The sequence below is a fragment of the Erpetoichthys calabaricus genome, chromosome 4 (genome assembly GCF_900747795.2).
Source record: "Erpetoichthys calabaricus chromosome 4, fErpCal1.3, whole genome shotgun sequence".
Lineage (NCBI taxonomy): Eukaryota > Metazoa > Chordata > Cladistia > Polypteriformes > Polypteridae > Erpetoichthys > Erpetoichthys calabaricus.
In genome coordinates, this window is record NC_041397.2 from 33,379,619 (window position 1) to 33,406,996 (window position 27,378).

The 27,378-nt window shown below is 39.9% G+C and overlaps 1 protein-coding gene across 4 annotated transcripts in view; it reads right to left on the reverse strand.

Annotated features, from left to right (window-relative positions):
* Positions 1-462: 462 nt before the first annotated feature.
* Positions 463-27,378, reverse strand: part of n4bp2l2 (NEDD4 binding protein 2-like 2) — a 36,274-nt gene continuing 9,358 nt past the window's right edge. Inside the window, exons 2-5 of one of the 4 annotated variants that reach the window (XM_051927194.1) lie at positions 20,471-20,598; positions 20,275-20,363; positions 9,131-9,207; positions 863-1,055 (exon numbers count right to left, since the gene is read on the reverse strand). In XM_051927194.1, the coding sequence (XP_051783154.1) occupies positions 968-1,055; positions 9,131-9,207; positions 20,275-20,363; positions 20,471-20,598 (382 nt within the window). In that variant the 3' untranslated portion in view covers positions 863-967. Of the gene's footprint in view, positions 1,056-6,268; positions 8,012-8,048; positions 8,299-9,130; positions 9,208-20,274; positions 20,364-20,470; positions 20,599-27,378 lie in introns of those variants that run through there. The other 3 variants (XM_028799318.2, XM_051927195.1, XM_051927193.1) reach the window with 3 other exon arrangements.

Here is a 27,378-nt window from a genome sequence, read left to right on the forward strand (position 1 = left end):
AGTAATTAATTAGTGAGGACTGATTTTGCCAAATTATAAACTAACCATGAAGCTGAGTGACATCTTTTTTCCTTTAAGAATTAAACAGTGAGAAAAGCACTATATAAATGTAAAGAATTATTAATGTTATTATTATTATTATTATTGCTAAAGTTAGAAGTTATAATTTTACAGCAGTAACTCCCCAAAACTCCTGTAGAACACAAACACACAGAAATATTGCATTACATTACCTGACTTAATCAAATAGGTGAACCCATATGGCAAAGAAGTTGAATTTAGTAACGCGTCAGACATTTGAGTAGCTCATATTGTTTTCTTTTTTGACATATGAAATTACCTGGATTATGCAGCTGCGGAAAAACAAAGGTGTAACAGAGAATAATATCTAGCATATAGTTTGATAATATTTTTTTGTTATTAATGTCTAACAATTTAAATATTTAAATACAGAGATGCCTAACTGTCTAATTTTAAAGTACAAGGAAGCTGGTTAAACCTCCAGAGTTTCCTTGATAAGAAGGGCAACTTCTGGGCCAGTTTATGACTCAGTTGTCTCCTTTCTTTCTTGTTTGAAACAAGCTGTACTATAGGATGTTGCGCCTGAGCTGTTTTGTTGGTAAGTCAGGGCAGCCATATTCAGACAGGCCATGCTGCCTGGTGGACAATGAAGCTGGCTGAAAAGAGAATTGAGTGTAACTACAAGTTTGTGCACCGCCACAAACTACACATCTAGCACCATAAGGTTGTTTGGTTTGCAAAGCAGCATCATATTTGCTTCTTGCTTATGGCACTCGTTATAATGATTAGTCAACACTGATGTCCTACAACATTAAAACCACTTACCTGATATCACGTAGGCCCGCTTGTTTGGACAGAACAGCTCTGACCCATTGATGCACGGACTCCGCAAGACTTCTGAAGGTGTCCAATGGTATTTGCCACCAAGATGTTAGCAGCACATCCTTTAAGTCCTGTACATCTGCGAGGTGGGGCGTCCATGGATGGGACTTGTTTTTCCAGCATATCCCACAGATTCTGGATTGGATTGAGATCTGGAAAATCTGGAGACAAAGTCAACACTTTGAACTCTTTGTCATGTTCCTCAAACCATTCCTGAACAGTTTTGCAGTGAGTTACCTTCACTCTCCTTGCAGATCAATGAACCTGTTGTCAGTTCACAGTTTATCCTCCCTTGGATCACTTTTATAAGATGCTAACAGGAACAGTCTTAAAGAAGTGCCGTTTTGGAGATGTTCTGACCCAGTTGTTTAGCCATCACTGCTTTGTCTGCTTCACTCAACACTACAGGCCAGTTCATACCAACCCTTTCATCAGTCCTGTACTTCATCTGATAACAAAGGTGTAAATTAGTTGAGCTGACACCTCAGCAGAGGCTTCTTCAGACACAAACATGTCCAAATGGACATGTATCTCACATTTATGACTGCACACTGAACCTGCCTGGATGTGATAGACAAAGTAACTGGTTCTGTAACTGGAAGAAGTCGCCAGATGTTACTCCTTCAATCAAACCTAACTTCATTCATAGCTTCTGTCTTTTTTGGTGGATGCTGAAAGCCGACAATTTGTTCTCCTTGGGTTGGCTGAAAGCTGAGGAGCAACTCCCTTTGGAGTGACAAGCCATCCACTCTATGTGGAGCAAAGAGCTCACACATTTTCTTTGGCCTGGAATCTCTTCTCCATAGAGCCTCGGAGCTAGATGCCCTGAATTAGCTCTAAGATCCACTCTGGCAAGCCCAGCTGTGTGTCCATGACTAAGTCCTGTCTGAGAAAACTGAAAAGCAGCATTGCTTCAAGAAGGGATGTTCACTCACGTTTTTCCCTATAAGGTTGCAGAGGGCACAGCAAAGAGCTTAACGGCAAGCTAAGGAAGCCAGCATCACACAACGAACAAAAGACCACGTAGCAAACAGAAAGAGTACACTCCACTGAGACCCTCAACTCCACACAGCAGCAGACATCATCCTTAAAAACTTGGTAATGCAGAAGTGTTTGCCAGTGTCAAGATAAATGAGACCTCTAAATAATCAGTAAACAGCCGGCCTGTCCTGTGTTTGTCTGTCTCGTCTGTCTAGCGTCCTGTCTTCTGTGTCAAGATAAATGCAGTTATATTTTAATAATCATTGTGTTTGTTTATAAATTGTATTATTGTGTTTCTTAAAACAAGTGTGTGTCAGTTATGTTGATAATATAGACCACCATTACAGAGAAAGGTAAGGAAAATATGGGAGCCTTCCTAAATTATTTAATTGCTTACTGGCATTTTAATAATAATTAAAAATAATAATTGATTGAGTGATCAATCAGTCATTTTCCTACTGTGTTCTAGATTGCCTCGAGTTTAAATCCCTCACACGTCGTACATAATTTGGTATCCCTGGGTGGGCTTGAATCAAGCCCCTCCACCGGATCCCTTACACATCTGCCTACAGTACCTGCCAGTGTGGTAAGAGTATGGGATTTGGGGGCATTCTGCTGAGATCTACATGAAAAGGGAGAATAGGGTCTTCCCTAGGACCCTACTAGAACGAAACAACAGGTAAACACGGACGAGTGAACAAGTCTTTAGGGAGCAATATTCCTTATTTTCTACCACCAAAAAAAAAAGTACACGACTCACAACTTCACAGTGAGCTTCTAGTTTCATAACTGAGAAACTGGCAGCAAGACGTATTTTAGTGTCAGTTTCAAAAACTGCGTGTGACTCGACACTTCTCTGTTTCACTCAACACTACAGGCCTGTCATGTTGGGGTGTCCAGGAGAATTTGAAAGACATCAGGGTGTTATAAAACCACTAGTTTACACAAATGATTCTGTGGACTTCATGTGTCACAGACCCTGACTTGGTTTTTGACCATTGCTTTACCAATTCTTTTAATCGCACCTTCTCTAATCTCTGAAGTACTTTGTGAATAAATTATTCATGTCACTGGATGATCCATCCATCCATTTCAAACAACAGCAATACGAGACAGGAAAACATGTGCAACCAAAAAGTCTGAGCAAAAGACAGCAAAATTGTGGTGCAGAAGCATATTACTGACAAATGTGTCACTTTAACGTATATAATGGGGGCAACACTGAATTGATGTGCCTGGATGGATGGCATTATTTTTCCCATATGAGACTAGAAAATGGATGGGCAGGTGGAGACAGTCATCTAGGACTGCACGGTTTCCCGATACACAACATGTCCCTGGGTATGCATCATGCACACACCCGCACGTCACAATAGGAACTGTAATTTTGTTGGAGTTGGGAGGAGGTTGACAAATCTTGCTAAGAGAGAGAAAGGAAGGATTTGTGACTTGTGATGTGATTTGATGTAAATGTCAAATAAAAGTCTTATTTGAACCCGTGGCTGTGTTGAGTGTTTGGGGTCTTTAGACTCCCTCTGTTGGCCCCAGGACCTATCAACATCTAGAGTCATCAAAGACATTTTGTTCAGACCACAGAAAAGAAGGCTAACTAGAAAAGGCAGGGATGCTTGGAAAAGTCAAAGGTTAAGAGGAAAAGGAAGAAGGGAAACAAGTCCAAAAGATGCTGAAATGCAACACCAAGAATGGACACACATTATCATGGCTAGAAGAGACCACAGAGTCTCCAAGTGTAGGCAGTGACCAAAGGAGTGAAACAAAAGAAACACAATTCTGATTCAATAGGCTATCTGGTAGATCATTGACGCTGTTGTGGCCAGTGCTCCTGGGTACAAATCTTGGTCTGAGCATTGCCTCTATGGAGTTTTTAATATTCTCTTTGTGTGTTTGTGGGATGTGTCCAAGGATTCTGGTTATGACATTCATCTCAAAGGTCATTTAACTGCTTGAATGAAAGAGGATACCACAACTTTCCATGAGACCCACTGCATCAAATCCTCTAGGATGGAAAAAACAATAAGAAATGACTTCAGTATATTTATGTTAGGTAGAATTCCCAGTGGAGACTGGCCTTGAACCCCTGACGATTTTGCTGTCCTCCCTGGCCATCTGACCTTATCATTGAGACTTAAAAATGATACTATATATAAGGACACCAGCTTTCTACCATTTATATATTTATTTAAGTGTGTATTCATTTATTTTTTGTTTATTCAATGTTATTTTTCCTTTTCTTGTAGCTATTTGTTGGACATCTTGTAAAGCACATTGAACTACATCTTGTGTATGAAATTGTGCAATGGAAATAAATGTTGTTGTTACTTGGCAACTATAAAGTGACCCAGTATGAGTGGGAGTGGAGGTGTGTATGAATGGACCCCTTGACAGACTGCTGATCTGTTCGGGATTCGTTTACACCCAGATCTCAGCAAAGTGGTCTAAATTCATTACAAATATAAGCACAAAATAGCTGATCACACAAGTATTTACCCACTTCAAGTCAGTATTTGGCAGATGCAGCCATTACAGCCTCGAGTCTGTGTGCACAGGTCACTGTGAGTTTCCTCCATTCTTCTTTGCAGTACTTGTCAAGCTCTGTCAGGTTCCTGGGGGATTGAGACAAACTCTTTAATTGGACCACCCCAGGACACGAACATTGTTGTTTTTAAATTATTCCTATGTATCTCTGGCTTTATGCTTGGAATCATCGTCTTCTCAATGATGTCTCAATGTCTCCCATCAGGGTTTCCTGCTTTGTGGTTACTGGACTTTTGACATTTCGACTATTCTTGGGATGTTGTATTGGAACTTTTGGTTGTATTGAACTGCCTTATTGATTTGGGCAAATCCTATTGCCTTTGTGCCTTCATTGTTATTGATGAACTTTTTTGTAAAGATTAAATCTTTTACTTTATAAAGGTTCTTCAATGCTCTTTTTCTGTTTAGCCATGGGGTTTGACAGGATTTCCCCCTCTAGTGGGCACTTTTGGGACTCTTGGTTCATGACAATGTAGTGTTCAAACAAGGTGCTTAGTCTTATTGCCAAACAGCCCAATTTCGGTGTTATCAGACGAACCTTCATCCACCTGACTTTAGAGTCTCACAAGTGCCAGGATATTATGGGCATTTATTTCTTTTTGTCACTTTCCTATAAAGCTGTGACTGGTGAAGTCCTCTTTACGTCTCTTTAATCTTATCCACTGCAGCTTGTAACTCCTTCCAAGTTCTCATACAGATCCTGGTGGTCTCCCTCACTAGTCTTCTTCAGTTTTTGTGGATGGCCTGCTCTTGGCAGGTTTACAGTTGGGCCATACTCTATTTTTAATAATTACCGTATATACTCACGTATAAGTTGGGTCTTGAAACCCGAAAAATCGATCATAAAATTAGACCCCAATTTATACGCCCGTTCAAAAATGTGACTTAATTTTTTTTTTTTTTACGTCTTCTTGCCTCCTCCAATTTCGCACCAGTTTCTCAGATGCAGCGAGTTTTGTTGTAGCAGCGCAGTTAACCAGTTTCTTTTGCCACTTCAATGATTTTTAATTTAAAACCAGCTTCATATTTTCTTCTGATCAAACACTCCATCGTAGTTAAAGGATGCTCTTACGATAAAGGTGTATGAGGGTGTGAGATACAACAATAACAAAACAGTGCACACGTTGTTCGGTATAGTTCGTGTATTACCGTGCGATCACGTAGGCACAATACATAGGAAAAAAAAGGCAGTGTGCCCCATGGTTATTCTCTCAGGTGGACATAAGCATATCATAATCTCTTGGACCAATAGCGTGAGTTTTACGCATTCAACTTATACGACCAACATTATAAAATACCGGAAATTAAACGATAAAATCAAGCCCTGACTTATCTGTGGGAGAACTTATCCGCGAGTATAAACGGTAATTTAACTGGATATTCAGTGACTTGGGTATTTTCTTGTCTCCATCCCCTAAACGTGTGGTTTTCAATCACCTTTTCACAGAGTTGCTTGTAGTGTTTCAGGTTAGACCACCATACCGACTTACCACAAGTTAGACCTCCCAGATATAAAGTGCATTTATTTACAGTCAACTGAATCCCCAGAGAGGTGATCTCCACTGAACCTCTAAAACCAGCTGGATGCACCAGTACAGATTTAGGTGTGTACCCCACAAAAGACCTGGCTTGGTGCTGCACAGGCAGGCTGTGGTGAACATGACGTTGACAATTTACCTTTAGAAAATAAACAGACAGATGCGTGAATTAAAGTGCAGAGTATTCACTGTATTGTATTAGAAAAAGATCAGTGTTAAGTAATAGTTTGTAATTATATTCTTTTACCAAATTATCCTAATAACAAAAAATAACTGCAAAAACAATCACATTCACATTTATCTTTTCTTTATTAAGCTAAAAATTCACAGAATATCAAAACGACAAAACATCTTATGAAAACTTTAATGGAAAGTAGTGATTACATTTCAAAAAATTGCTTCTCTACAAAGATTCACATTTGTCTTATTCTAAGACCTCAGTTTTAGCCGACTTGCTTCCCTGATTTTTCAATAATAGGGATGTGAGCTTAAAAAATCTGCTCCCTGGAAAGACTTTATGGAATGTGAGGCAGGCCAGTTGGTTACTTTTGCTTGTTTTCGTTTTCTTTAACGTGTTTCTTTACTTGCCCTGAATTGTAGGCGCAGAAGCTTCGTATTTTCAGAGCTCATTACTTTTTGAGTAAGCTGTCTGGTATTTGTTAACATGTTGCTTTTCTGTATGGCGGGTGTTCTCCGGCAGTTCAAAGACTGCATTAGTGACAGCACACTCAGCGTTTTGAAGCCAATTCAAGGCACAGAAAAGAAGCCGTTAAATGAGAGTTTGTTGAAATGCAAGATAGGAAAATCATTAGCTCTGTAAATAAAGACAGGATAAACAGGAGACGAATTAATTGGATATCAAGTTAGCGATTACTAGGACATAAAGAGAAGACACTGAGCTGATTGGTTATAGATTTATGAGATAACGTCATACAAGGTTTGTACCAAAAGTAATTGGAATTGCCAGCCTGACAATATTGAAATTCCTGGTCGGGTATCGTCGTCTTACAGCCGAGTGAAAAATGACATCACCTGTCTTAGCCACATGTTCATATTTCAGTGCATGAACACAGAGGACTTGCTGTTTTGATAGCATGTGAAGAATGAAATACCTGCAGGCAACGTTAACAGCAAGCAAATGGAGACGCCGGCAGGCGCTCAAGCAATATTGGTCACTAGGTAAAGCAAACATCGCCAATATGTCCTGTTGGGGTCACCCAAAAACTGCATGTGATGACAGCAAAGAAAAAAAAGGAATGAGTTCAATGAAGAGAGCCAACACGTGACAGTCAGACCACTGAGACTGCCGAAGCGGCCAGAACAGAGTTCAGCTGCAAAAAGGCGTCCATTGTGATTGTGATGACACTTTTTTAGAGAAGTAAGCAAAGTTACACAGATATAGATGATATGATGTCAATTCTTAATCATACTTGTAACCAGGTGAAACTTTTCAAGGTTATGAGAGATTATGGACAATTCCACTCTTTGGTGTTATAAACTTTCACTTCATTTTTTAAATTACGTTAGTTTTTTTTTATAAAATTGCATTTTCACTCATCTTATTTATTATAACAGTTCATACAATGCTGCTCTTGTTGTTGTTTTCCCAGGATTTCCTCTCAATATATTTTTGGTAATATGTCAAATAATGCAAAATAGAAAATTTATTAATATAAGGTGTAAATAACTAATGACTTTGCTTTTCTTTTTTAAAGTAGAACATTCAAAAACATCTTAAAGTTTTAGAAGAATAAAAATTTCTGTACTAAAATAACATTTTTGTTTTTTTAAAAAGAACATGTTTAATAATAATGTCTTCAAAATGTAGAACGATAAAAATGCCACTTGTCTTAAAGCCTGCGTCGTGAAGTGCTAGGAGTTTTCTGTCGAGGGAGATCAGCCTCCTATTTTAATGCCATGAGCTGAATCTTGATGGTGGTTCTGAGTCCAGGACATCGTAAATGCTCGACACCGGCTCAAAGTCTTCCTTCATTCGGGCGATCTTGTCCAAAGGCACTCCGTTTTGAGTTTTTCTGCAGACAAAAATGCACAATATGCCATTTTATTATCAGTTCCACCTACAGCTATTTGATTTTCAGTCAGCTTATGTTTTTTTTTTCCCAGAATACATCAGCGAGAAAGATACTGGGGATCTGATGGAGTGTATCCTGATCAGAAACAGGTCAGTATATTTATTTATCAGGGAAAATCACAAAGCATTTTCAATATGTGGTAGATGCGTGTGCAAGCTTTGTTTGTCCAAAACGGTCTACTTCACTGTTGGCATGTTGTATTGTCGGTAACATGGCTCTTCCCCTATCTGTACACTTCAAACTGAAGAAGCCAGTTGATTACCGTTTTTGCAGGCTGAAGGAACAACAAACAAAGATCCTCATCGACTTTCAGACTAGCATGGAAATAACATTTGAACTCAGCGAAATGTCTAGAAATTGATTGAAAGTTCAAGAACTGCCATACAAGTCTCACAGATGAAGAACAATCAGGTCACTCACCCACAGTTTCTGCTGCTCATAAGACTGAGTGTTCTTGTCACACGATTCTGGCAAAAAGCATACGATCATTGGACTAAGTGCGTTAATAACCTAGGAGATGGTGTCAAAAATGATACTTTTCATCTTACAGTGGTGTAACGTGTTCTTGCATATTCTCTAAATCATATTTGCACAATTACAGCAATAACAAGTTAACTGAATCCCCTGCGGTTATGTCACGAGTCAGTGTTTGACCCACTGGGCCACAATGGGTATGTGGCTGGAAGTGGAATTTAACACTCAAGAAAACCATCCTGCATCGCGTAAAGACAACAGTGCAGGCTTAGATAGCATTCTGAACATTTGAAGGAGTTTTGTTTCCACTGCTAGAAAAAATGAGAAACAAACAGCTGACGTGTTGGAGATGCTCAGTGTCAGATTCTGGTTTTCTTACAATTTTATTTTGTTCTACTAAGTGGAAAGTAAATAATGTCTCATGTGCCACATAAATTGATGAGTCATGGCTGTTAGGTTCATAGTTACTGAAATAACTGGGTCTTTCCTGGCTGCACTTACATGCGGGGAAAGGAGGAAACAGTAATAGACTCAGATCAGAGTTACATCAGCCATAGTGGCAAACAGTGAAGGAAACACACACACCTGTGAAGCCTGTGAATGTCATTCTTCCAGCTGGTCTCTGGCTCTTTAAAAATAATGTAATATCCATTATCTAGACCCTGAAAAATGGGGGAAAAAAGAACACAATCAAACAAACAAGCAAATCTCATTTTTAGCATTGCAGCGTTAGGTAAAAATGCATACTGACACTATATTGTGGTTATCTCTCTATTATAAAAAAAAAATCTTTGGGAGGGAGACGAGATGTGATCTTCTCGGAAGACAATTTGAAGTCCCGCGAGAGACACTTTAACTTGCTCCAAGCTCAAACACCGACAAGCAAAACACGCAGCTCGCCAGCAGCAGAAAGCCAGCAGATGATCCGAGCATATCTCCTTAGCATGCGTTCAGCTGCACCCCTTCATAACGCGAGCAGCGTTATACGTCCTGCGAGAAAGAGATGTAACCACACCAGGGGTCAGAAATAAATGACAAGTATTGTTTTTACAATGTCACACGAGACAAGGCAGTGAGACATCATTTAAAACAAGTCCACTGACATCTAACCTAGCAGTTGTTGGATTGCTGTTGGCAGACATGCTTCATGTGCTCCCAGCTCTTAAAACAACGACAAGTGACAAGCAAAACATGCAGCTCGCCAGCAGATGATCCGACGGCATCTCCTTAGCGTGCGTTCAGCCACCCTAACCCTCCCCCTTCACAATGCAAGCAGCAGAGACGCGAAGTGACAAAAGGACAGCTGCTGTACAGGCTTTGAAATGATCAACAAGACAAGCAGAACAAGCAGCTTGCCAGCAGCAGAAAGACAGCACTGATCTGACAGTATCTCCTTAGCGTGTTCAGCCGCACCCCCTTCATAACACGAGCAGCGATATACGTCCTGCGAAAAAGAGATGTAACCACACCTGGGGCCAGAAATAAACCACAAGTACTGTTTTTACAAGTGAAAATAATGCATATGTAACAATTCCCATGAAACTAACAATCTCTTTAACTTGTATATCTGGTAAACCAAACCCGGGGGTGGGCAAGCGAATTAGAGCCCCCTAGTTGACATTTAAAAAAGACTTCCTGCCAATTCCCAATGAACCCACTGCTGCTTTTTGATTGCAAAGAACGGTTTCTTCAAAAACAAGCAAGCCTCTGAACTCCCTCTCATTTTTATTTCTGTATATATTTGAATCAATGGTTTCTTCCAAGACATCCCAATTAAATTTCCCACTACACTCTCCTTAGCCATTGCCCTCACAAATTAGGTGAAAGAAAGGGAAAGGGCAATGGGGGGGAAAAAAGTGAGTCTGAGATTTAAGTTCACACTTAACAGAATGGAGGTCTAATACATCAAGTGAAAAAGCACACACTGTAAAATGGAGAAAAATGAGAGAAACACGATGTCTGTTTAGTGTAACTTGCTAAAATGGCTTGGCTACAAAATGCAGACAGCATTTCTGTGAATAAGGACTATTACCCATCCATCTTTTAATCTCACTTTATCCTGAGGAGTGGCATGAGGAAGCTGGAGCCTGACCCAGCAAGCACAAGGCAGGAGGGTGCCAGGCCATTGCAGGGTGAACACACATGTATCGCGGTATATTGAACAATGCCAAGCTACTTAATCTGCATGTCTTAATTTAAGACTATGGGAGGAAATACATGCAGACACAAGGAGAACATGCAAACTGCAATCAGGGAGCACCCAGAATTTGAACTCCAGTCTCCTTGTTGTGAGACAGCAGTACTACCACTGTGCCACCATAACACCCAATAAGGAGTACCGTGAATCAGAAAAAGAACTGGAGAATGGTAAAACTTCAAAAGTTTACTAATTAAAAGCCTGGACTGAACTGGTGACCAGATTAACGCCACTCTTTGATGCTTTTGAAGCTTGGACTAGATGGTGGATTTGTTTTTAACAGGCAGATAGTGCAAAGAAATGGTTAAGGAATGAGATTCATTTGTGGTTGTTCATTGCAAATGATATGGTTTTCAATCACCATTTTGATGAATATTATAGATCAAGATTTTAAAAAGCTGGCCAAGCAACAGGTGTAGATGTGTGTTATCAAAAGAACCAGCAGTGGCCATGTGCATCCATGTTCAGATTTTCACATTATGGCTGACCTGTCTCCGTAGCAATGGGACACAGTGACAGTCCACAGCAGGGCCCAGTAAAGCTTACACACTCCCACTTGTTACATGTCCAGCTTCGACACATGCTAAAATGTATGCAGCATGTGAAAAGACCCCTAAGTGAACATACCACACAGACAGAGACAGGGCTGGGAATAAACCCATGTCCACTTACTTGTGAAGTATCAGCTGCAATTACTGAGCCCATCTTGTTAAAGTTGATTAATTCTGCATCCACACCGAGTGCAAAAATGTAAGATTTGGGGATTAATACAGTGTGCCACAAACCAAATAAATCTATATCTAAATGTTTTTAATATTACTAGAATATTATCTGAACAATGAATTTGGCTGGGGTGGGAAAGTCACACAGAAATTACAGTCTGCATTCGAGGGCCTACAACACACTACTAAAACAAGGCATTCTTCCCTAATGCTTTCCAGACAAATTCAGATGTCCTCACTAAGATGGGGCTCATCATTCAACTAAACAAGACATGCGTTTAATTCCTGTTTTACATAAACAATAACCCCCCCCTCCCATTTCTGTTCTGTCTATCCTTCCTAAAATGTGTACCTCTCCGTTATACTCATCCCCATCTTTGCTATTTAGCCAGGTTTCTGTTATCGTTATGATATCATAATTATGCTCAGCTACATACAACTCCCAGAGAATGAGAGGGCTGCCTCTGTGTGGCTGAAGTTAATGGAGGGGAGGACTCGGACTGCCACATGTGTTTAGGCATCAAATTGCAAATCAGAGTACCCCTGGAATGGCATACAGGGTTGGTGATCCCCATTTTTAAAAAGGTGAACCGGTGGGTGTGCCCCAACAATGGAGGATTACGTTCCCCAGCCTCCCTGGGAATGCATCTGCTAAGGCACTGGAAAGGAGTCTCCACCCAGTCAGGAAACCTCAAATCCAGGAGATGCAATGTGGATACTGTCCAAGCCGTGGACCAGCTGTTTATCTTCATGAAAGTCCTGGAGGGTTCTGTATGTATTTTATGGACTTAGAAAAGGTGTATGACAGTGTTCCTCAAGTGATTCTATAGGGGGTGCTGGGTGAGCACGGGGTTCCAGTGCCTTTAACAAGGGCTACTTGTGGTTTGGACTGTATAGACATCAGCACTATTCCTAGTTGGACAGACTCTGCCAAGTGCTTTGTCTTGTTTTTTTTGTAATTTCATGGACATGGTATCAGGTGCAGTCAGTTTGGAGTGTCCAGTTTGATGGCCTTAGAATTGTGCCTTTGCTTTTTGCAGATGATGTGGTCCTGTTGGCTCCATCGAGCAGTGAACACCAGCACACACTGGGACAGTTTGTGACTCAGTGTGAAGTGGCAGGAATGAGGATCAGCACCCTCAAATCTGAGGCCATGGTCCTCACTAAGAAAAAGGTGGATGGTCCTCTCCTTGTAGGAGATAAGTTACTGCCTCCAGTAGAGGAGTTTAAGTCTGTTGTGGTTTTGTTCACAAGAGGTTAAAAAGGGATGGTGAGATTGACAGGCAGATTGGGGCAGCAAGTACAGTTATGGTAAGGAAGTGGCTAAGCTTGAAGGCAAAGCTCCAGATTTACCAGTCCTTTCCCTCACCTATGGTCTTGAGCTTTGGGTAATGAATGAAAGGACAAGATTGTGGGTACAAGTGGCCAAAATCAGCTCTCTCTGCATCCTCAGCTTAGAGAGGGTGAGAAGCTCAAACATCAGGGAGAGCCTTGGAGTAGAGAGGCTGACTCTCCACAACAATAGGAGCTAAATGAGGAGTTTGGGCATCTGATATGGATGCCTTTCTGCTGAGACCTCAGGGAAGATCCAGGGCCCGCTGGGAGGATTTTATCTCCAAGATAGCCTTTGAACACCTTGTGATCTCATAGTATGAGTTGGCAAGTGTGACTGAGGAAAGGGATATATGGGCTTCACTGCCAAGACTGATCTCAGATAGTTGGAAAACGCATGAAATGAATAAATGTTCCCTTCTAAACCTGGCCTATCCTATACCCCCCACCCCCAGTTTAAACAATCGTCAACTAACCCATTCATGTGTCTCCCCAACATACTGGTGCCCCTCCAGTTCAAATCTAACCTACTGCAATGGAACAAATCCCACTTGTTCCAAAAGGTCTCCCAATGCCACATAACCCTATATCCTTCTATCTCACACCAAGATTTTAGCCATGCATTAAGCCTTATAATTTACTCAGTTTTACCTGGACTTGTGCGTAGCACAGGCAGAACTTTGGAGAAGACTACCTTGTCAGTTCTGTTCCTCAGCCTGGCACTTAACTCTTTAATTCTGGACTGCAGAACTGACAGCCTGCCCTATTGTATGTTGTTTGATCCATGGACTATGACACGTGAATCCAGCCAAGAGCCTATCCATGACTTTAGGGAGGTCTCTGACCTGTGTGACAAGAAGAATCTCTGGAGAAAACCTGTGCTTCAGTCCTCCACTATCACAATCTCTCTCTCTTTCTGGGTACTGGTTTTGAGGTGGCCCATTGGGGCTCTTTTTGCCTGCCTACCACTTCAGAGACACTCTCCAGCTCTTCAAGGACCTGAACATGGTTTGACACTTCTAATTCTGGGGTTGATGCCCACAGAGATTGTGCAGCCTATTCCTTGCTCCTATGTCCGACTGTAACCCCTCTGTGTGACCCACCGAGTGCGACCCAATTGCAGATGCTAGTTTAGAACACACGCAGCCTTTCCTGTGCGGATGGAAGAAAAAAAAAAAAAGCAAAAAAATAAAACCCTTCTAAAGTGGAAAAAAGCAAACTCCAGCACAGCTCCCTAGCAGCAACCAAAAAACAACGTTTTAGGAGCAAAATTTTTATTATAATTAACTCTAACACAACAGTAACAAAAAACACTCTGCACTCCCATCAGTTCAGCTCACAAAGATGGTGTCAGTACCGTCAGTCTCACGTAAAATGAAACACATTCTCTAGGGCCTGACCCTGAGTTGAACCCAACACTGCTGGGACAGGCTGTGGCACCCTGCATTGGCTGAAGCAGGTCTAATAATGGATGGATTCTCAAATGAGGAACAATACATGAAGGGTGGCACACACCTGGATATATTAGATCAGATAAATGGAAGGATGAAGACAGCAGGTCTCTTTAACCAGGGGTCGCCAATCCCAGTCCTGGAGGACCACTGTGGCTGCAGGTTTTCATTCGAACCCTTTCTTTAATGAGTGCCCTGTTTGTGCTGCTAATTAACTCCTTTTCCTTTCATTTTAATTGAATTGCTTCATTTTTTTCCTTACATGACACCCAAACACAAATGAAATATGAAGCGAGTGAGCCAACAGAAGACCAACTAAGTCAGGGCCTCAAACCAACCAATTTCACTCCAACCAGTTGCTTAATGAGGTGCCTATTTTATTGTCATTAATTAAACCCATTCTTTAATTTCACGGCTTGCTGTTGTTCTCATGGTGCAATAGCAGACATTTCTGAAATTGTTGATTTTCTCTTTTTAAGAGCACTGTTAATATGTTTTGGGGACCTGAGCAGATTGACATTCCTGAGACCTTCATCTTTCTTTCTTTTCAGATATTGTGTGATGGACACCAGTTGTTTTGGCTCATTTTGTATCTCATTATTTGTATGGCTGCTAATTAAGGAAAAAGAAACAATTTGAGGGACCTGAGTCTTCAAGAGCAAGTCAATTAGAATGAATTCAAAAGACGTTAATTAGCAGCAAAAACAGATCACTCATTAAGAAAAGGGTTACAATGAAAACCTGCAGCCACGGTGGTCCTCCAGGACCAGAGTTGGTGAACCCTGTCTTCAACCAGAGTTTATATGCTAATCAAATCCTGGTAGCACTAAGAGTAAAGCAGAATTAAGAAAATTCACACTATTTTTTTTTTTTAATTTAGCAGAAAAATTCTTTGTTCTCAGAATGTGAGCTGGAAAGGATCAATGCGTCTAAGAACATATTGAACAGGAACTGCTGAGGGTCACAAAGGGAACTGAGGATTGTTTGGTAAAAATCTTCCAAATGTCTGCTCCAGCCTATGGAAAGAATTACTGTCAACTCTACAAAGTGTCATACTTTTGAAAGTTTTTATTTTAAAATGATCTGGATAAGAATATACAGTGAATAACATGTTTTGCAGAGTATACCAAACCAAGTGCAATGGCTGAGAATATAGAATATGCTGAACCATTATAGAGGGACTTGAACAGAATACAGATAAATTCAATGCAAATAAATGTAAAGTAGAAAGCAGAAGTAGAAACATATTCGATTTGAATACACAATGGGAGGTTTGAAACTTAAGAAGGTCCTGAAAGGCGTAGTCGTCTTGGCGTTGCCTACGTCAAGACAGAAGTGATCAAGAAGGCCAATAGGATGTTAGGTTATACTGCATATCACTCGTTGTGTGGCGTACAAATCAAAGGAGGTTATGCTTTATTCATATAACTCACTAGTGAGGAAGCCTCTTTTTGAATATTGGGTTCAGTTTTCATGTCCATATTAAACAAAGACATAGCCACACTACATAAAGTGACATGATTGAAGTATTCAAAACAAGGAAGGGCATTAGTAAGGTGGATCCAGGCCATTACTTGAAAATAAATTGTTATTTTGGAGAATTTGATTGAATAGATTGGCAAGTTTGAGGAGTCTATTCTCATCAGAATTGTTCCAAAATCAAAGGCCAAGAAGCTGTATGTGGTTAGGCACCAAATGGCGGGGAAAGCCCTGGATGTCTATGTAGAGTGGCAGCAGAAAATGTGCAACATCCGTTTAGTGGGAGCATAAGCAAGACCACAAGCTGAAATGAGGAAACAATGTCATCTGGAGAAATCAAGAGGCAGCGCCATAGAGTAGCTGGAGGAATTCTACTGTAAGCTGAAGGAGTCTCTTTGTATAACACCAGAGGCAACAGGCATCTGCACACAATTCCCTTTCAGCTTTTCACCTTTCCCCTGTTGTTATGATTATTCTCAAAAAGCAAAAGTGTGAAAAACTCACCCAAGAACCAATAAAGCCACAAAAAATATTTAATAAATTTATTAATTAAAATCAAAGAAAGTTCAGAAATGGAATAGGCAGCAAACAATTAAGAACTGACAACAAACTAATAATTTACTTTCAACAGAATCAAGCAAAAACAAGGAAACAAAATAGGCAAAAAATATATGGAAAAAAAATAAATGGCGCTCTTGCATATAAAAAGGCTAAAGCAAAAACCAAAGGAGAAATGAAGAAACAAATCAAAAGGCACACAAAATCTAAAATTAACAACAACTAAAGTACAAAAGCAAAAAAGCAATATTTAAAAGACCAGACCATAAGAAACAGACACAAGCTAATGCCACTGTGATTGGCGGGGCAGAGTCTCAGATAACTGTGACCCTAATGAACACAGTACCTGAGGGGCACTCCATAATTAGGGTTAATCTCCGAAGACAAAGAACGTAACTGGAGATGAAGGATCAGAAGAAAATAAAGACAAAACAAAATGCTAACAAAACTATGGTTAGAGAGGAGAGGAAGATGACAAATACTGAGAAAAACGTGAACAGTAACGAGGCACAGGAATCTTAACACTTGTGAGCCCAGCCAAACCATTAAGATCTGTCATGGGTGCAAAAGCACCTTGTGTTGTGACAAAAGCAAGCGCCAAAATTACTTTAGTGGACACTTACACAAATGGATAATTTCTTCCCCTGTTAAAACTAATAACATTTTAAGTGCCTTGAGATGACATACCTGAAAGAGCATTTTAAACAATACTTTTAAACATGTTATGATACAAAACATGTAAATCTGTGCATAAAAAAGGAAATGTGATTTCATGTTGATGTATTATTGTCTTAACATAAGAATTGTCACAGCCAATGCCAATTGGTGTTGCATTTTTAAATCTTTAATTATTCTATATGATCAGTGTGCATGTCTTCCTCCTGTTGTCCTCCGATTTTTACTAAATTGCAGCATTTCAAATGTCCATGTTGCTGCAATTCTGAAATTATGTTAAGAAAATGTCATTACTTTTATATATACGGCATATATATTATATATATTTGAACATATACCAGTAACTGCACAGCATGATATCATGCAGTGAATACACTTGACTTATAGTTTTCATCCTCTTTCTCTGTACGTTTATCATTTGTTTGCTCAGAGGTTGATGCGCTTGCTGCTTCCTGAGCTGCTCTTCTTTTCTCCACTCTAGCGGCCCGCTTCTTCTCTTCTTTACACGTTAAAACTGATTAAGTCAGTGTTTGTGTTGCAATTACTTAGTATGTTTTCTTTAACTTTACACATAAGCTGGTACTTAAGTCTTCAATCTGCCTCAAGAATGATTTAAGATATGAAGAGGTAGGAGAAGTGATGGTGAAGGTGATGAAGGGGATGAGAACGGCGCTGTACGCATGCACAGCACTGTCGCCCTGCTGGCCGCTGTTGAGAGTTGATTCTACAATAAAATAAAATAAAAATAAAAAGAGGAATAACCTTGGTGGTCAATCATCACCCTGAAAGCGGATAGTAGATGTCACGTAGTATATGTGTACTAAATTTAAGGTCAATAGGTCAAAGATTTGTGAGTTACAGGTGATTTAAAATCCTGGACAGACAAATGGACAGCTGCGGTAGCGTATTATATAAGAAGATATTTATTTTTACATGAAAAACCCCAAAAGCATGAAAGCAATGCCCTTGAATGTTGGTACCCGGATGTGAATCTCTGTCTCTCTCATCTGGCTTGTACTTTTCTACATTTCATATCTCTTTTTCCTCAACAGATCCTCTCCTGCTACTGTTACCAGCATTACGGAACACTGTTTCCCAGGTATGAATTACTGTCTGTCCTCAACAACTATAAAATAATCAATTTATAATCAGTTTTTAACTTGATTATAAAGTCACTTGAAATGGCAACAAAATGTACTCAGACAGCACAAAGTTGACATGGAGAATGGAGAACATGTGAAGAAGCTCACAGTGGACGGAGCATTCAAGCTCTAAGCGGAGAGAGTTCCTCACTTTCAAAGTTTTTACAACCACGATAGACACAACAATGAATATAAATGCAGGAATAAATGGTGGGCCTTCTTTGTGAAAATGGACATGGTAGATGACTGTAAATGAGGCACATAGTGGGAGGGAAAAATAAAACTATTTGAGTACAGCTGTACTAAAATGCTGGTGTATGTACTGAATTACATACACACACAGTCACAGGTGCTGAACCACATACAGTAATGTTTTGAAGGCAGATGCATACACACAAAGAAATCTGACTGTTTATCATGTCTGCTGGTTCCATGAAAATAATGCAAGTGAGGTAAATTCATTTGCACATCGCTCCATCCAAAATGTGCCATCTCGCGTGTTCTCCATTTCCCATGTAAAGCTGATGCTGGCTGTGCACTTCGTATACTGACAGCTTGGCTGTTGTATCAGACACTTGGCACCCTTTGTGCAAAACTGCAGCAAGCATTATAAATAAGGGCAGATGTACCCTTTGATTAGCAGTTCTTCATGATGTAATGTTGATGCTCTTTTATGGAATGAAACTCAAACAAACCTGTCTGGAATAAAAGTTTTGATAGCTGCTGATCTAAGCTACAAATGCATATATTACTAAGATCATACACAACTGCAAAGGAAAGAAAGTGTGACGGGTGATGTGACTTGTGACAAATACTAAGAAAAAATTTCAGACAATTTGAGAAACGTCCCTGCCGACAATATTTTCATTATCACTTTGCATGGCAAGCAGGCTACTTGGCCAAAAGACAAGCCTCCCTCTATAGAACAGCAGACAAAATGAAACAGGAGCTACCAGCCCATTGTGAAAAGACAGAAATATGGTCAAAAAGACAGACACTGACAAAGTGCAGAGAACAAAAGGATTCAGACAGCACCTGGCATAGTCTTGGCAGTGTTGGTACTGAAAGAACGTTCTAGTATTAGAGGTAATGTCTTTGCTTATTGCCGGTTTGTGAAATGTGTGTCATAAGTGAGCCTACTCCTTTAACAGCACCGCAACTGCAAAAGGAAATGGGAAATGTGTTTATTTAATGTCAGTGTATTATTATCTTCAAGTAACATCTCTGTATACTGCCTTGTACGAGAACTGTGTGCAACAGGGCTATCCCTTAAAAATTCAGCTTAAGGTACTGTGCAGTAAATCCTGTTTGGCAAGGCAATGCTGGCCCAGACCCTGTCAGTGTGCACTGAATTAAGCAATGCATGTTAAAAGCTGGCGATCTGAAGCAGGAAGGGAAATCACTAAAATAACTTCTGTTGAGAGTATTAGAGTAGCAGAAAGTTAACACGTGTGCTGATGGCTAAAGAGTTACACCTGTTTGTCCAAGTGTTCAAATAATCATTAATATGTGTGTAGTTTATTTAAAAAGAGACTACATATCTGCCTAATAAGTATACACAATTATGTCAGTAACTACCGAAACCTACAGAATTTCTAATTATAACCTGACATGGATTTTTGGTCACACCACCCACTCATATGTCCAAATGAAGATATGCCCAACTCAACAACCACCTGCAAGAGTTAATCCTGGCATATCAACGGGTGCCAGTGCTAGACTAATGGTGAAACATTACAAACTACATGGGGCAATAAATTCCTCAGTACAGATACTCTGTTATTTACATAGTTTTGCAGTTCCTCATTTATTGGAATGTTTCTCTTCACATTATATGTTACGCTAAACTTAAATTTGTTTATATCATTTTATTTAAAAAACATCTTTCTTGTAAATAAAAGTAACCCCAAGGGCAGATTTCTAGCTTCCCAAATTTGTCATTGCATGCATTTTTCTTGCACACATTGGTCACCTTGCACTTTTCTTGTGCCACCGTCATGACCACTTGGCTCTCAAGTATGTCTGAGACAGACGAACCCTGCCTTTAAAGAGCTGAATTGAAAAGGGGCAGGGGGTCAAAACATTTAATAACGCACTGCTGGTAAGCTCGACAAACTTCACATTCCAGCTTAGCAGAACTCTATTAAAACAAAAGATATTATTGGGAACCAACCATGCGAACATAAGGCTTCATCTCCCAAGCATGAATGTTGGTGTTATCAATGATGATTGGGTTCAGGCCCTCCTCCATTGCCTCTTTTGCTGGAAAAATAATGCAATAAAACAAGGAAGACAATAATTAAGGAGAATATGAAGAACACACATTAACACAAACAGGAAGCAATTGTATGAATATAGCATTAAATTACCTCTTTCCTTGTTCCACTCGTGGGCCTCCCTCAGCTCTCTTGCTTTAAAATGATACCTGCCAGATTCATCTCGGAAAAAATCATCCGTGCTAAAAATCTCAGCTGAGCCAAACTCATTTCTTATTTGCCTTAAAAAACAGAGAACACACAAAAAAAAAAACAAAGTTATTTTTCTTAATAGTTAATATAAAACATTATTCCCTGTTTTGAGTTGTGTTTCACTGCAGAACGACTAACAAATAGCACACAGTTTCTCTTTCATACCATGAGTGGTAGGGTTTGTCTCCATTTTTCCACTATCTCAGTTAAAGAATTTTGGAGATACACTTAAAATGAATAACAGCACACTCCAACTCAAACTCACTTCCTTCTTGAAAACGTCAATTTCAATGTGGCACTACAATTCAGAGAGATTTATTTATTGTAAATGCCACACTCGACAGATGGGCATCCCAACAAGAACTGAGACTAAGTTCTTGCCCAGAGTGGATGCCTTAAAGGAAACTTCCTTCCTTTACTTTCTTACACATCTCTCCCACATTTTTATACCTCCGATTGTCTCATTTCTTATTCTGTCCTTTGTAACTCCACTCATCCATTCTGCCTAATTTCTTCTCCTGTACTCCCATTGTCTCAGCTCTATACATCATTGTTGATCTTACTACTGCCTTAAAAATCTTGCCTTTTAATTCCAGATACCTCCTTCCAATTGTTCCATTGACGCTGCACTCTATGGGTTATCTCTGCATCTTTTGTTACCATCTTGGGCAACCACTGCTTCTAGGTATATACTGTATATACTCATGTTTAAGTTCTCCTGTGGATAAGTCAGGACTTGATTTTATCGTACAAGTCGGTATGGTGGTCTAACCTAAAACACTACAAGCAACTCTGTGAAAAGGTGATTGAAAACCACACGTTATGGGATGGAGACAAGAAAATACCCAAGTCACTGAATATCCAGTTAAATTACTGTATATACTCGCAGATATGTTCTCCCACAGATAAGTCGGGGCTTGATTTTACCATATAATTTCTGGTGTTTTATATTGTTGGTCGTATAAGTTGAATGTGGAAGACCCACACTATTTTTAAGAGATTATGATATGCTAACGCCCACCTGAGAGAGTAACCACGGAGCACACGGCCTTTTTTTTCTATGTGGGTGCGGCAATGCGCCGTATCAGCGTGTGTTCCTAACCTCTCTCTCAGTCTCTCTATTGTTCCTACGTGACCACACGGTAATACCCAAACTATTCCAAAGCAAAGTTTGCACTGATTAGTGTTTTTTGTATCTCACACCTTCAAACTCCTTTATCGTAAGAGCATCCCTTATTTATGATGGAGCATTCGATCAGAAGAAAATATGAAGCTGGTTTTAAATTAAAAGTCATTAAAAAGTAGTGAAAGAAATTGGTAACTGCGCTGCTGCAACAAAATTCGATGTGCCGGAAGAACTGGTGCGAGGAAAAAAAAAAAAAGTTGTATTTCTGAACAGGCGTATAAGTCGGGGTCTGATTTTATGATCAATTTTTTGGGTTTTAAGACTCGACTGATACGTGAGTATATACAGTAGATGTATCCTCTCTTTTCAATAGCTCTCCCTGCAGGCTAACGTGATCATTAAACCTCATATTTTTTGTCTTCTTCCTATTTATCCTCAACTCTCTACCTTCCAAAGCCTTCTCCATCCCTGAAATTTGTTCTCCACTTCCTCGTTTCCGGTGCTACCCAACACTGTGTCATCAGGACAAAGCCTGCACCAGAGGGGCTAGTCTTTTATCCCATGACTCAACACTGACTATGAGTGCCCACCCTAACCAAATGGGGATTGACATTCCAGTTTTCCTATAATTTGGAACATTTAGCAATTAAATGGCCTGCTCCTCCATAATGAAAACACAATCTCCCCTTGCTATGGCGCACTCTCTTTTAATGTGTTAATACTGTTTTCTTAACCTCTATGAACAGATAATTCTTTTAAATTAGAAGGAGTAAGAAAACAAACGATTTAACCAGTCTTTCCTTCTTACTTTGTCAGGTATAATCTTATCTTAAGTGTCAAGTTAACTACCTCATGCTAACTGTTTCATACGGCATTACTGGCCACTTTATCCTTCAAAGGCCATTTCCAAACTCTGAAATGAACACATCTTAATTCCACTCTAAGTATGTTACCGAAGTCTTAAATCTAAATTACAACAGAAGGGATGGCCGATGTCATTCAACTGGCTGCCCAGTTAGTAAAGACACTGCATAGGAAAGCTTAATCCTGTCAGAAGAAGTGTTTGGCTACAAGTTTAAAAGCAGCCGGCAGAGATTTAAAAATCCCCTACAGGCGTTTGGCTTGCTGAGGATGAGCAGTCGCTTCACAAAAGCCCCGATGTACGTTAGTTCTCAACTCAACATGCTGCCGTCATGGAGAGCACAAAACAAAGTGCTGAACAGTAAGAGTCAGGCCATTCCTTTGTTTGGTAAATATTTCATGTTCTCTCCATCTCTGGGCTGCTAATGTCAGATGGTGGCACTCCTTTCGGTGCCGTTTTGAAACAACCGGTGACCAAAATAAACTGCCAGGTGCAAAAGTGTCGGACATTCTGCACTGCACTGTTGTGAAACAAACAGATTCAAGTAAAAAATGAACCGTAACTACAAAAAGACAAGTGCAGTAGCAAAAGTTGTTAAGAGGAACTAAAATGACAAAAATAGCCAAAGATAAAACAGGAACCAAAAATCAAAATCAAAAGAGTAACAGCAAGTGTCAAAACCGGGTTCAAAATCAAAGTACAAGTAAACCCCGAGGGAGCACATTTAGAATTCATCCCACTACTAACTGGCAGAACAGCACTGCCATGTTTAGCACAGGCAAGTGGTGATGCAATGACAGTGACAGATAACTCAACACAGGTCACATGCTTAAAAACCAGCCCAGCAACTCGGAAAAGCAAAGAGGAAAAAAAGGCGTCACCTGTGGGAATTCAGAATGGCATTGCAGTAAAACTAACACTAAAGATATTAACATAATGTACTCAAATTATTATGCCAGACGTCTTATCAATCTTGGTGCATATATTCTGTTGTTTTACTCTTCTTTATTAAATTGCAATGCACACACTCAGTTATATTTCTTATTCAGGGATGGTAAAAGTCACCTTAACTTTGATATTTAATTAATTTACTGCTGGCAGCCAAGGGATTTGTTTAATATTCACTGAGTCGCTGTGCTCCAAGTATTCATTACGCTTCACACTCATATAACCTTCCTATGAAACACGGTCATTTTATGTGCCATACACATTTTATTTTTACTTGTCTGTAATACATTACTTGTTCTTCTTTTTTATTATGCATTCTTGATTTTTGTATCCATTACACTGGACAACACAGACTTTGCTTCCTGAACCCTTCTGGCTGTATCTTACAGATTTTGGGCTGCTGATCACAAAAACTCACTGTTACATGTTCCTGTCAAGTACTGTTTTACTGCTGTTGCCTATTTTTGAGATTTCTCCCCATATTATAATTATACAAAAACTACATCTGAAACATCTGGGGTGATCTAAAGGTAATGGCACTGCAGCTCGGACACACAAGTCCTGTTGTTTCATTTGTGCTGAAGAGTCACATTACATTAAAAACAACTGGCTGAGCCCTGAAGCATTTGGTCCCAGGGAAGAAAAGTGTGGCACATAAACCGCCTGTCGACCCAACAAGGACATCTTCATAGAAAACCTGGACTGATAAAAGGTTTTGTGAAAGTGATGAACAAGGAAGGGCGAGGGTTTCAATACCCGAGACAGACGTTTCCATGAGTAACTGATTAAGGAATGTTCTGCAGGTCCACAAATCAGACACGTCAATGACGAGCAGGTTGAAGATTTGCTAGTGGGGCTGGAGGAAATCGCATGGAAACCATTCAAGGATGTTGAGAATTTTTTTGGCAATTATCAAGCACCAAACTAACATTTAGTTAAACCAGTAATACAGTAAAATGACAGAAAGTGTTAGCACTCCCTGGCCAACACTGAGCTCCTTACATGTCAGAGCACCACAACTGCTTACCTGTTCAACCCTGGCACTTGTGAATTTCGGCCATCTGTAAGCTTCCCCCCTCTGACAGCATCAAGAGGAGGTAACAGCTGGAGCAGCAAGGGCACCTCAGGTAACTATGGCATTCATCATTGGTTTAATTTTATTGGATCTCCTGCCAAAGCCCAAGTGTGGTTTGTGCTGAACGTTTTCTTAATACAAATACAACATTATCATGTGTCGTGACTGTTTTTGTTGTTTTGTCACCATTTTGACTTTGAAGCGATACAGTAACCAGAACGGCACTGAACCTGCTCCATTCTTGCAGCGAATATGAAACAAAACCACAAACTAATGTTGACAATCACAGCTCTCTACTTCTATAGAATGGTGGCAATGAAAGAAATATGTTGTGGGCAACAGTCACTCTCATTAAACCAGTAATATACATACTGTATGTAAATTACCACACAATCCTGCAATTTAGTACAAGAATATGAAAGAAAGAGGAAAACGCTCCATGCCACAGGGACATTTTGAGGAGATGTTGAGGGGCATAAGTCAAAAACAAATTAAGGAATTAAAAATACAAGGCAAAGTAATACTTTAATAGCGTGGAATACTCATGTTACTGTTTTATCCATGGGAAGATATGGCTGAAAACAAGCAAATGTTTCGTAAAATTGAGCATCTTTGCTATGACCACCAACGTGAGCCTCAACATGGTACCCAATGTATAAACACGAAGTCTGTGCTGTGTATTTCTCTCTGCATTTGACAAACTCGTACTGGGGATCGGGTACACGACGAATAAACGAGGAAAATGTCGAGATTTGATCTGCATCTTGCGATTACACATACATTGTGAAATAGTTTATACTTTTCAGTTTTTAACAAAAAAACAATATTATAAAATTCAACCATTTTAAAAGAAGACCAGCCATGTATGATAGCTCAGCTCTTCATCTCCCTGCACAACAACTTTTCACATTACAGAAGGATGCTTTCCATTCTAAACATCAAATCACAGTAAACTTTTTGTGCCACGTGTTTAGTTTTGTTTTGATTTCTTTACATATTTCTGTGACAATTCACACAAGTGGATAGAGGATGTTTCTTTACCATGAGAAAAACTGTAAAAGCATTATACGATCAAATGATTATTTCCAGATTCCTTTTCTTGTCACAAAGATGCGTTGGAAACACGGAAGGCGCGGATCAAAATTCAACAGCCGTCTTGGCTTGAGTAGTGCACGTATTTGGTACGTTTTTAAGCTTTTCCTTCATGCATCATTCTTTCCATTGTAAAACACCAGTGTGGGCAAAATATTTTCATCAACTTAGAGAAAGCGATTAACTTTAGAACACAATTTTGCGTGGCAAATGCATAAATACAATATTTGTCAAGAAATAACTTCAACTTGAAAAATACACAACTTGCCCTTTCAGGTAGAGCAGTTCAGACAGTTCTCAATGCTTTTCAGTGGGACTTTTTACATTTTCAAAACTTTGTACAGCACACTCTATTCAACGTATGCCAACAAAAGCTGAACTTTACTAACAGATGTCTTTGAAGAATAAATGCATACATTTCAACTCAAATCTGTTCAATAAGAGCCGAGATGTTTCATGCAGACAGACAGCCATGGATAATCACAGTCGGTGCTTTCACATTATCTGCAAAAGGACCTAAAAAGGATTAGTGGCCATTTAACTCTTTTAGGGCTAATTTTTTTTTTGTTTCTTTTCTCCCAGGGCTGAATATTTTTCCAAAAACTAACATTTTTTAAAAAAGAACACAAAATTGTTTAACATATCAAATCAACAAAAAATATAAAAAAATACAAATGTTACTGTCTTGCATGTTGTATGAGCCTGCATACTCTATGATTTCACATACATATCACATACATTTTACACAGCAAAGTCTGATCTCGCTCAAAGCAGCCAATTTCAGTCATTGCCACATTGCACTCCTTACAATATGTGTTGCTTTGGTGCCTATTTTTCAATTGTCTGTTGCTGCACTTTCTAACATATATTGTTAGTGTGTACTGTAGAGAGACAAGTCACCCATTTGCCATCGTGCCATGCCACTGCCACCAAGTTTTCTGCCTGCATGAAAACCGTATTGTCACCTCTTTTCATCTTCTGAAACTTTATGAACTTTATGTATGGCATTATAGCCTGGCTCACCCCATGGGATTTGCTTCTGTTTATTACAGAAGTGAATAAAACTTTGCAGCAGCACGTACCTAAGCCACCAGGGGACAAAACACGTTTGGACCAATGCTCCCTGAAGTTATATCACCAGTTCTGTTCCATCTCTATTTGTAATGCCACAGCGCGCTTCATCTCGTCTTTCGTTGTGGGTTTCCACTTTGAAAAACGAGAATGCGATGCAAACACAGCCCGCGATTCAAAAAAAATCTCTGCCTACCTGTTTGTCTCGTCTGACAGTAGCTGAAAAGCTGCATCAGGAGAGAGCAGCCTGAAGTACAGCAGCTAGTGATCTGTCGTGTCCAACAGCAAGCCATGCCATCTTGTAAACTCCGGTAGCCAGATCGGCTCTCAACGGATCAATGTCTGTGTATTTATCCCATGCGAACCTTGCCGTAGATGCATCGGCTGCGCGAAGGCACTCAACTGGCAGCAGATCCGCTGGCACGGCATCGGCTGGTGTCTGATCAGCTGATGCCTGCTTCTAACTCTCTTGCTAGATCTCCTGATCACTGCCAATAAAGTCCGATTCTGAAAAATCAAGAGTCCGACTCCGCGATAATGCGCAAAACATCGTCTGCCAAGTGTTTTCTTTTCTGCACTTGCTTCGCTGCCTTTTCACATGTCGGTGCCATCTTGCCTTTGTTTACATTTCGCAA